We start from the raw sequence: 11,427 nt of genomic DNA, 5'->3' as shown, positions 1-11,427 counted from the left end.
CATTTCCTCGTTGCATTCTAACTCGCCCGTCATCCTATTAAAATAACAAAAGTCACCACAAAGCAGTTAAAAATATTACAATTTATTTAAAGCAAAAGGGCCTGAAAATGCTCAGCCAAGGTCCTTGTTGTCGATAACAGGTCGAGTCATGTTAATCTAGTACTGGGATCTGCTTATATAATGTGCTCTTGGATTTAGCACTTATTTTCTATTTTATTTCGCTTTGACTTAAGTGTACGCTTTCTTATAGTGTTTTTTTATTCCCATTGAGTTAAGTTTGGAGAGCAGCCGAGAAGGTGGAAACGATCGGAGTTCAGTTTAATTCTGCTCGGCTCGGCTTGCTTTTCTAAAGGTGGTTTCATCAGTCTATCACAGTGGGAAATACAGAAATAAGTCATGATGACCTTTTGTTTTGCCTTTCCATGTCTTCTAACTTCTGAGTCAACTCTTCCATTGCTCTTTCATTTTCCCGTTTAACATCCTCCAGTTGTATCTCAAGCTCGCTCCGTTCTTGTTCAACTTTCACTTTGTCTGTTTGCAGCGTCATAAATTCCTGCTCGAAAGCCGCGAATTTTTCCTTCTCAATTTTCAGCTCCTCCTGCGCTCTTTCCAAACTTTCTTTCAGTTCTTTGCTGCCTTCATCGCTAGTCTTGGACGCTTCTACGGTCGTAGAATCGCTGTGGGAATCACCAGGGACAGCAATGTGAGCTTTGGATGACTTTGGTGTCTTGATCAAGACTTTTTCTCCTGTTGGGCCGAGATGTTGTGACGGTTTTTCAACGAGGCTCACAACTGACATACTTTCCTCGCTGTCTTTCAAACTTGCCGTGGATTCACTGCTACTTCGATATAATCCATAAGACTCCTTCTTCTTGTATTCATCTAACTTTTCGTTAAGCTCGTCAATGACCTTTTGTTGTTCTTTCTGTCAAATAACACATAAAATAAATGCATTTAGTTTTAAGCCTTGGTTATTGATAAAAAAAATGAAATAAATGAAATCTCTATAGTTTGCATTCTGTTGCTCGAGCATGTCATTTAGGATTAGGATTTGATCTTTAACTGAACAACGGCTACACTACGCTGGAGAAATTTGAAAACGCAACTTTATTTGTACGGTTAAGCCTTCCGTCCACACGATTTAACAGAGAAGAGCCACCTCGTGGATCTGTTAAATAAACCTTTATTACTATTGTTATTATTATTATTACTATTATCATCATCATCATTATTATTATTATTATTATTATTATTATTATTGTTGTTGTTGTTGTTGTTGTTAATCCGTCAAGAAAATGGAGCTTTTCGGAAACGATGACATACAGTAACTGTAATCAGATGATTTCTCTGACCCATTTTTCCTCAAGCACAAATCCAAACTGACCGGTGATTGTTGCGATTCTAAATTTCTCCGGAGTAGTGTGGACGGAAACCACTTGCTGCATTTTTAGAGTAAAACCTTCGTTTCCAAATTCCTCCGACGTAGAATTGAGATTCCTTTGTTACTTCAATCATGGTAACTGTTGGCTGCGTGTTGCGAACTGTTTGTGCTAAAGGTTGAAAATTTCTATCGTCAGAAACTAAATAGCCAAATACACCAGTTGAAGGATATGTCATGGCGATTTGCCGCAAGGGCTTTTCAACCTGTCTTCTCGTTCGGTTTTCCTGGCGAAAAATCCCTTCTAAACGGTGCAAGGAACAGACAAAGAGCAATAGCCTTAGAAACGTGCGTGAGAGGGTTACGCGCGGGGAGTACGGAGGTTAAGTATTACACGCGAGGAGTTCTTTTTCCTTCGTGCGCGTGTCCCTTCACACACGTGTCTCCTGCAATTTGCGCTCTTTATTTTCGTTAGCGCCTGGTACGTTTCCATGATTCACCAACCACGTTGTTTTGTAGGTCTTCATTCCGGTGTTGAAGTCTTTCTGCTTTTACTTGCGCTTTTTTGTTGGTTTTTCTCAATTCGTCACTTTGTCTCTTCGCTTTAACGAGTTCTCCCTCAAGATTGATAGCTTTTTCATCAAGCTGAAAAACAAGTTGAAAAGATATCGAGTAAAATTACTATAGATGAAAGACCATTGCAGTTACGCGCGCAACCAACATTCAGTTTGACCTATAAACTTGTTGTAAAATGTTAAATTTTGAATGTTTATAGTGGTCGGTGCACTTAGCTACAACTAGCTAGTTCTCACAGAATGCCACTTAAACTGAAAGAAGGAAATATTTCAAATATACATAGTAGGCTTAAGAATCCCAACTAGCGGGAGGCAGACCTGGTGGCTATTTACAAGCATGACCGAGGAGTTGAACTGGGACCATACCGAGAAGCAACTCCAGCTTAGTGGTCAGAGCGGGACTTGAACGCGCAACCTCCAGATTTTAGGTCCGGGGCCCTAACCACTCGGTCACGCTGCCTCCCTAGAGCTAGATTTGATCTCGACATCTGCGATACTGGTGCAGTGCTCTACCAGAATAGCTAAAAACTAGCAGGGAGCCGGTCTCTTTGTGAGTTCGTGACATCCCGTAGGAGATGAAAAAGTGAGAGAGAAGTTATGAAATATCATATCTGTTATTTCGTGCAGGGCGGTTTTCACTTGAGTGTAGAATGTAAATTGCATTTGCATAGAGTCTTCGTTTTACAACACTAAATTGAAATCACTCCGGATCCGGGATTTCTCTTAGGTGAGGGAAGGAATGACGTAGTTTTATTTTTTTATTTTTTTGCAGAATACCAGTTGTTTTAAAAAGCCGCAGGTCATCCCAAGAACAGGGGTGCGCACCCCCTGCACCCTCCCCCTTGATCCGCCCCTGCTATACCACGCAATTGGCTTGAAGAACAAGCGTCACTTTGTCATCCAATCACTGAAACCAATCGTGACTCGCACGCACGCGTTTTTTCTCGCGCTCTGCATCAGCATCATGTATTTGCTTGGAACTTTGATTGGCGTAATGGATTCTCTGTGTCTTTTATAATATAATTGGCCATTGTGATTACTTTGGTTTGGGTCTTACGACACCAAGAGAGGTTGATCTAAAAATCTCAAATCACCCTCTCTGGTCGACACCCAATTAAAAAACACTCTAGTGATACTTGATATATTCACCTCCAGAGTTCAAATCGGTTTGAAGAAATGCCCAAGTAGTTCTTTTTTTTTTTTTTTTTTTTCAACCACCCAATCTGTAAATTTAAACTCCATGTGATAAGGCTGCTTTATTTAGAGCACTTCTCAACTAAGAATCAAGCATTCAAAAGCCAAAGTATTTATACTTTGGCCAATCACAAAGGACGCAGACAAACCAGTGAAACAAGAAAATACTTGAGGCCGGTGCTAAGCGCGGGAAAAGTTGTGGGAGCGCCGCTCCTGATTGATGTTGATCTTCTTTCTGATTGGCTGAGAAAGTGGCGGGAGTTTTTCAACCAATCGCTAGCCGAAGTAGTGCACTACCAAGGCAAACGCGGAAACCACTGTAATGTCCTCAATACAGATATATGTTTGGCAATTAGATGTAAATTTCAACAGAAGGTTTAACACCAATGTTAGTGATCGAGCTGGATATCCCCAAGAATTTCTCCTTTCCATCGTCCCACAGGTTAAAAGTTAGCATTTACAACTCAAATTAAAACTCATCATCTTACCTGGCGAATGGTCGAGTTTCTTCTCTTCATCAGCTGAGACATCAGTAAAAATTGTTTCTTGGCGTTGTCAAGATTGAGGCGAATTTTTCGAATGGGAACAGTTTTAATTGCGTGCTCAATAATCTTCTCTACATCATTTTCGGCTTGTACCCAGTTCTCCGCGTTATCTAGTTCATCCACTGGAACAAAAACACAGTTTTTAGATGACCTCATAGATAACCAAGAAATAGAGTTGGGTGCGACACCCAAAATTGTCATTTATCGTTGTTGTTATTTATTTCACTTACAAGAAAACTACAGTCGCACCCTTATTATAATAAGCGGCCACCCACGGGAAAATGGGAGGTAGCCGCTTAATAGAGGTTGGTGCACCTTGAATATTTTTCACCATCGGATTAATTTCTTAGTGAACATGAAGTCACTTTGAGACAATCATGATAAAAGTGTGTTTGAATGTTTTTATCACTCATCACCTTCTATTTCGAATTCGGACTCTTACCTGCCATCGCCGTTTAACAGAAGTAAAGGCAGCAGAAAAACCCTCATCAGGACCAGCGACAAGTTACCGCGGTCGCTTCATAGAGGTGGCCGGTTAATAGGGGTTTTATTTACAGTATTTGACTGGCAATAATTTAGGTACTTTAAGGAGGCTGAACACAGTTTTGATACCTGTGTTTCATTCACCTGTTTCTCTAAAACCCTTGATACCTCGGTCGCCAAAAATGGCAGCAAGCAAGTGAACAACACAAACGTTGGTTTTTTAATGGTTAAGCTGACGTATGTGCCGTTGCCATGGCAACATGAATAAATATAAATAGGCCTTTAAAATTGAGTTTGTTTATTTGTAGAAAATCTAGTCATTGGATTTTCTTTACAATTAGCATGCAACAAGCTTGTAATAACGATTCTCACAAGTTAACACCATTTTGCTAATAATTTAACAGAGAGATCTTTAATTATCCCTTGTTGAAGGTTCACTGGAATATCTAGAATTTACACTGTTAAAGTTCAATTATTTTCAATACTCCAGTTACTTATTTCCTAACATATTTTCGTGGCAAATTTCGTGAAATTCTACGTGGTTCTCGACAATTAGGCGTATTTCCGAGAGTGCAATTTTTCATTCAATCGCAATTTTTTTTGACTTACTACGCATGCGCTGCATTTAACTGGGTTCTTTCGGTAACAAAGAAAAAGCTAAGAATTGCTGGGTTCTCTGCATCGTCATCTTTGAAATAAAAGACTAAAGCCATTAATACTCTGCGTTCAATTATAGAGAAAAATAGCACAGATAGTGCGTGGTGTTGAGTAAATAAAATGATCTCTCTATGGACGGCATGTTTGTTTTTTGCAATCCTTGTGCGCGCGCTGAATTGCATCAGCAAAAGCGCGCGCGAAAACTGTGTTCGGCCACCTTAATAACTGTCTGTTTAATACGGGGTGGCCGCTTAATAGAGGCTTCGTTGTAAATAAATCATCACAGAGACAAACACCAGGGCCTCAAACAAGACTAGTCTACCAATCAAAATTCGACCAAAAATTCATGTGACTAGACACGCAATACAAAATAGGATTGCTACAATACACTTACAGCTGTACACTGTCTTTGGTTTTGGAGGTCCACGAGCTTTTGTTAGCAGTTTATGGGAGCTTTCATCATCTTCGTCTATGTTACTGCCTCCAATCCCAAGCGAGTCAGCTATGTTTTTCAGTCGCAACAAAGCGGCGCCAAGAGTCTGCATTTCTGATGTCAGCTCGAGTGGCAGATCGTCCAGGAGAAGCTCTGGGCTAAACAGAAACACTCGCGCTGGTTTCATCAGTTCCTCGTCCACTGTTGACTCGATCCATAACTGCATCTGACGCATAATGTCTTCCCTCTCAACACAAAGCTCCAAGTATGATGTAATCAGTTTGAGAACTCTACGGCGTTTTGAGCGCTGTGGATTTACAAAGATAGTAATAGTTGTGATAAATGAACTGATCAACATGACAAGAGCGTGGGACAAATAGTAATAATTAATGGTATACAAGGGGAAGGGCCAACAGTGTCAGTGCGCATGAGTGAACTGCATGGTAAGGTAGGTGAAGTCTGCATACGAGCCAAGTGGCCCATGAGGCCGGAGCTTACCCCGGTTTCTGTAGCATGAAGCGACTAGTAGTATTTCTACTCCCTCCCTGGATGGGATGCTAGTCCACTGCAGGGTTACCCCCAGCATTAAGTTCGCAGGTGTGGGTGGAGGGAGGTACTGTGAAAGTAAAGTGTAAAATGTAAAATGTAAAATGTAAAATGTCCCCGGCCAGAGCTCGAACGCGGAGCGCTCGATCTGGAGGCGAACGCACTAACCATGAGGCCACCGCGCCTCCAACGAACTACATGGCCATTGTCTTTATTTCATATTATACAAAAAAGTGGTAAACACTTAACCTTAGTTTTTGGTTTGGGTTGATTGGAAAGCTCCTCTAATCTTCTCACTCACCGTTAATAAAGTTTTCTGTGAGATCTTCCTTTGGACTTGTCCCGGCACCGTCCATGTCTCTTGCTTTGTTTCCCTCTCATCGGTATCCTCGTCTTCCTTGTCTTTGTCTTCTTCAGTGCTCGATCCACTTGAGTCTCCATAAGATTCCGGCGATGTCCCTTCCTCTCCATCTTTCTCCTCTATTCCTGAAGTTGTAGTTTGATCCAGAGCTTCTCTTTGCTTATTACGTCCATTCTTTTCTTTTTCATCATCATCATCTTCTTCTTCTTCTTCTTCTTCTTCTTTTTCTTCTTCTGATCGTTTCATTTTTCTCATTGCTCTCCTTTCCTTTCTCTTCATTTTCCTTTCGCGCATCTTTCGTTCCTCTTGTTCTGCTTCAAATTCTGGATCAGGGCTTTCAATAGTTTGCAGCTCTTTCTCCGCTGTAGTGTATTCGTCCACGGTCAGGCGCACTCTATCGAGCACGGATTTCAACTCCTCCATGGCGTTTTCGCGCGCACGATTTATCTGCGCTTTTTGAATCGCCGTTAATCTCATTTGTCCAGCCGCTGGCAGGAAATCAAACTCCGAATCCGATGTCATCTTCGTTTCTGTTATCCCGTCGTCTGAAATTAAACAAGAGCTTTTAAAATTGTTCGTTGATCAGGAGAGTTGAATAATTTACCGGTGTTTTATACGAACTTGCTATTACCTAGGAAGTTAATTTTTTTTTGTAAGACGTAGTATATTGATGCCTGGCATCTGGACAGAGTTCTACAATACGTCGTGTCCGGCAGTCAGAATATTTTCCTTTTACAGGCTAACCGGTGCACCATTCAGCCTAACCTCTGCTCTTTTCAGGCTAACCAGAGAGCTATTCAATGCAGACATGGAGTATTTTAAACGACGTCCAACACGCCGTGTCCGGTTAGCCTAGAAAACGCTACGGTTACCTTGAGGGATAACGGTTAGTTCTCGTAATTGTTTTTGTAACACAATTAATACATATTCCTAAATGAAAAAAATCTAACTGCCGGTTAAGGGGTGTTTAAAAACACCATCCCGCAGCTGCACATCTAGATACAGGTTTTTTTTTTTCTTTTTTTACCTGCCATTGATAATTCCTTCTCGTCAGGAAGCGGTAAGGAAGGTTTACGCACAGTCTCTACGAAAACTCGTGGATATCGATCAGTCAGAGGACTATGTTGAGTTAACTTTTCTGAAGTGTCTACCACTCTGGGTTTTTCTTCATTGCTGATAAAAAAAAATGACAAAAGCTATTTCTTAGTAGGTTTAAGAATATTTCCCCGTGGACTCTGTTGACATGCCTAAATGAGGAAATTGATACAGGCGAATAAAGCAATTAAACAAATTAGAATTATTATTACCTTACTGATTTTGTTCTCTGCTTCTTTGAACTCTTTTTCATCTTTCTTGCTTTAACACACCGTATTATTGCAATGCTTTTCTTGTTAGCATTTCCGGAAAAAGCAACAAACATAGAACTGACAGGAATGACGTCATAATGCACTTAAGATCGAGCGTGTTTTGGGCGCGCGCGTCACTCTCGTCCCCAGTAGTACTCGTTTTAAAATGTCGTTTCGGCCTGTTCTTAATTACTTTTGCCGCCTGCCCAAATGGCCGAGGAACTAAAACATTTCGTTAGCCCGTAAATGGCTGCCGATTTAAAATTCTTTTGTACCCATTTAAATTAGCCTCACTAAACTCGTTGGGGCCGGAGTAACAACTCTTTTGAATTATCAACTCAAAAACGAGGTCAGTCAGGCTAATTTTAATAGTTACAAAAGAATTTATAATTGGCAGCCATCAGGAACCATAATCGGGGACGGAGACCGTAAGTCTCGGGATTCGCGCGCACCTATGTTATGGGACAATTTTTCTATTTTTAGAACAAATTGCGCCATCCTGACATCATATATCCGCGCGGATTTACGCACATGTCAGGGGCTCTCGCGTGGATGTTGTCACGTTGCGTGATCAAATGGTGAGAGTATTTTTCACAGCGATGGCAGGGAATAAGGCAGGGAATACGAACCAGGGCGCTTATATGTAGTTTTATGTTCTGAGCTAACGGAAAAGGTGGGTTTTTCAAGGGCCGAAAAAAAGACTTCAATCTCGCGCTGGGAATGAATAACAAGATCTGCTCACGCTAGTCGTAAGCTTACGCGTATGCTTAAGAATATAGCAAGAAAACTCTCTACTCTGGTATCGAGTTAATTTGTGAGTTTCTCAGACAATGTTTAATCATAACCAAAACCTGTTTTGATGGTTTCTTATTGTCTCTGCTTGTTTGGTGAGTTTGCAAAAGTTTTTGAAAGGGAAGTCTGACGCGTACAATTAGCTCATTTGCATAGTGCATGCAGCTCGTGCACTTTCAAGTCCGAGTCGGTGTTTTCAATTGTCAACAAACCTTGACAAAGATTTCTTTCGTTATCTTTTGTGCTGAGATGCAGCAACAAATTTCACGAATGCAAAAAAGGCTACTAACATCATGTGTGTTTCTTCAACATAAGCATAGTGAAGTTTTACACTGCGAAAATGAAAATAGACAAGGAGTTTATAACTCGATCATCAAAATCGAAATCGTTATTCCAAGTTGATTAAAGAAAGCGTCATCGTAACTTTGCTGATTGTTTCTCTTTATTCACATATTTTCAGCTTAGCTTTTAATATGTTCTCAAACATTTATAAATCTTAAACATATTTAAAAACTATAGAGCTATTGTTTGAGTTCGATGTACGCTTTCACACGAAAGTGCCGGCAAGTACAATTTGTCATGTTTACTGACTGTACAAAACACGCATCGGCGGGCGCTCTCATTCATCGACAACAGAGAATTTACTGGATTTTTACACGAATAAAACTGAGTAGTATCTACGGACGTAAAGTTATTAAGCCTTGATGAAACATCAAGCGTTGCTTACAATTCAAGAGAAACTCAAACTAGCAATTATTTTGTCTTACTTTTTGGTCGCGATAGACTGAAAAATTCCTCGCAAGCGTGTGGCAAGAGGAGCTAGGAAACTATGAAGTCCTGAAGCTCTGCTATATCTAAATATATCCAGCTAGTTTTTTTGTTGTGTAATGGAAAAGCTGTTAATCTTCAACATATGTGAAATTTAAAGTGGTGTAATGTACAGCTCATGTAAAAGAAGCATCAGTCGGAACACAACTTGGTCAGCGATATATATAAGCTTACAGCGGAACATACCTAAATTCCACACTGTCTTAGTTCACTCAAACTGGAGCAGCTTACGACGGAAATACTTAAGCAAAATTCCAACAGACGTAAACGCGTTGAGTTGTGGGGCAAAAATATGAAACATTTCGGGAATTTCGGACGCCATTTCCCCCGCGCGATATCCGCAAAAATCCTCGCAGCATGTACGCGCGTGTGCCGCAGGTGATGGCGCAATTTGTTCTAAAAATAGAATTATTGTCCCATATCATGGGGACAACCCCAATACTTGAAATGGCGGGCGCTTACGGTCTCCGTCCCCGATTATGGCTCCTGCAGCCATTTATGAAAAGGGTCTATAGCGGCAGCGACGAGTACCTGTCAGCGTCTTAAAAGATTTTTAAATACTGAACATTTTTTCCTCACCATCTTGTAGTCCTGGCGACAATTCTTTAACCATATAAAATGAATAACTGCTTTCATCATGGGTCGCTCTAGGGTACAGTAAAGAACTTTTTTTATCAAAACACTGAGATAACTCATAAACTTCTGAAGGTCTTCTGTTGTTTCGTATTGGACTATAGCAGGAAAAGGCTGGCATGGGATGGGAAACGACAGGAATTAAACGGAGGATTCTATTTAGTATAGTTAAATTATACTGCGTGTCTAATACTGAAAACTTTTATGATAAAAAAAATATTGATAACAACCCGTTCGGGTTCTTGTTTGGCTCATGGCGGCCGAAAACTTGATTTCACTTTTAAAGAGTTTGAATTGATATAGAAGTGCAACAGGCCTTTTCAAATTTTTCGTTGGTAAAGTGACTAAAAAAATGGTCCAAGATGTTTTTCCTGTTTCAAATTACTGTTTTCTTAAGCCCTTTACCATTTTATGTGATACTTGAAGAATTTAAGTGCTAAAATGAATGCCCGCGTGCCTAGGAGAGACTGAGCACTAGTAGGTTTAATGACGTTTTTCTCAAAACCTATAAGCCCCTTATGGACCCACCTCAAAATTTCAAGAATTACAAATTGGCTGTGATTAAATGGCATTCAGGTGAAGTAAGGTAAAGGCAGAGTTTTCGAAGACAAGGTAAAGGACCCCGTGAAGGTGAAATTTTGCCTATTGCAAAAATAGCTCAAAAACTGCCTTATAGATGTTTAGTCTGTGAACGCGATTCACTCCTTCAAGTTCTACAAGTCAACTGTGAACATTTCATCATGCTTTTTGAGAAATCTTGGATGAAAGACAGGTTGTTGACACTTTGCGTGGAAATTGAACAGAGCATGTATTTTATTTAAGCGTGTGCTCATGTCGGACACCAAGTATCACGTGCGAGAAAGCAAAGATAAATAAGAAGTCCTTTACCAGTTGTTTATCGACTTCTTTTGTCATATTTAGTCGTTGCTAGGCTTAAGCCCTGGCCAAACGAACTCACAAGTAGACGCAAGTTGAAAACTTGGGTCTACTTGCGACTCCTTTTGGCCAGGCCTTGCGTGCACTTGCGTTGACTTGAGCTCACTTTGGTCGAGATCAAATTTGCACGCAAGTCGACGCAAGTTTTTCACCGTGTGGCCACCCAACCCAAGTCAACACAACTTGAGTGACGTCCATTAAACCTAGTAATGGCGAATGAAATACAGGATATCTCTACCTTGTTTTTTTTTTTTTTTTTGCGACTTGCGAGGAAACTTGCGAGTTTGTTTGGCTATCCAACACGAGTACGCAAGTTCAACTTGCGGCTGCTTGCGACTCGACTTGCGAGTCGGTTTGGCCAGGGCTTTAAACACATGGTTGAAAGCAATTTGAAGCTAACGCTACGTATACCGAAGTGATATTTAAGGTGTTTCAAGTGCTAAAGTTGTTTTCGTTTTTTGTAGGAGTTGCCGCTTGCGTCATTTTTGCACGCGGACTAATACTGACGTCTGGCAGGCAATCTCAAAACGAAATCTCGGGGGGAAAAAAATTGTGCATTTAAAGGTACTAATGAATATCTCTTTTCGGCGGTTGCTATCTTGAGTTCCGATATCACAGCAGCTATTTTGGGTCCCCCGGGGAATATCTTTTCTCCCAACTAGGAACCAATATAAGACCATGTAATGCGGTATTGGCATCTCAAAATCGCACCTTTTTTTT

General features: G+C 40.6%; 1 protein-coding gene across 1 annotated transcript; it reads right to left on the bottom strand.

The window, feature by feature from the left end:
• Positions 1-3,326: 3,326 nt before the first annotated feature.
• Positions 3,327-6,794, bottom strand: LOC145470452 (uncharacterized). The gene is made up of 3 exons (XM_081454266.1): positions 6,113-6,794; positions 5,227-5,572; positions 3,327-3,814 (listed from the first exon to the last, which is right to left on the bottom strand). Exons 1-3 carry the CDS (start codon positions 6,692-6,694, stop codon positions 3,627-3,629), a joined length of 1,116 nt encoding a protein of 371 aa, XP_081310392.1. The 5' UTR covers positions 6,695-6,794; the 3' UTR covers positions 3,327-3,626.
• Positions 6,795-11,427: the final 4,633 nt, after the last annotated feature.

This window comes from Orbicella franksi, chromosome 15 (assembly GCF_964199315.1).
Source record: "Orbicella franksi chromosome 15, jaOrbFran1.1, whole genome shotgun sequence".
In the NCBI taxonomy this organism is placed as follows: Eukaryota; Metazoa; Cnidaria; class Anthozoa; order Scleractinia; family Merulinidae; genus Orbicella; species Orbicella franksi.
This window is presented reverse-complemented; position numbering and strand designations above follow the sequence as displayed.

Coding starts and splice junctions, on each gene's coding strand:
- LOC145470452 (XM_081454266.1), bottom strand. CDS start 6,694: ATGACATCGGATTCGGAGTTTGATTTCCTGCCAGCGGCTGGACAAATG. Junction 5,573..6,112: donor CACAGAAAACTTTATTAACG/GTGAGTGAGAAG, acceptor GTAAATCCACAG/CGCTCAAAACGCCGTAGAGT. Junction 3,815..5,226: donor ACCAAAGACAGTGTACAGCT/GTAAGTGTATTG, acceptor TTTTTGTTCCAG/TGGATGAACTAGATAACGCG.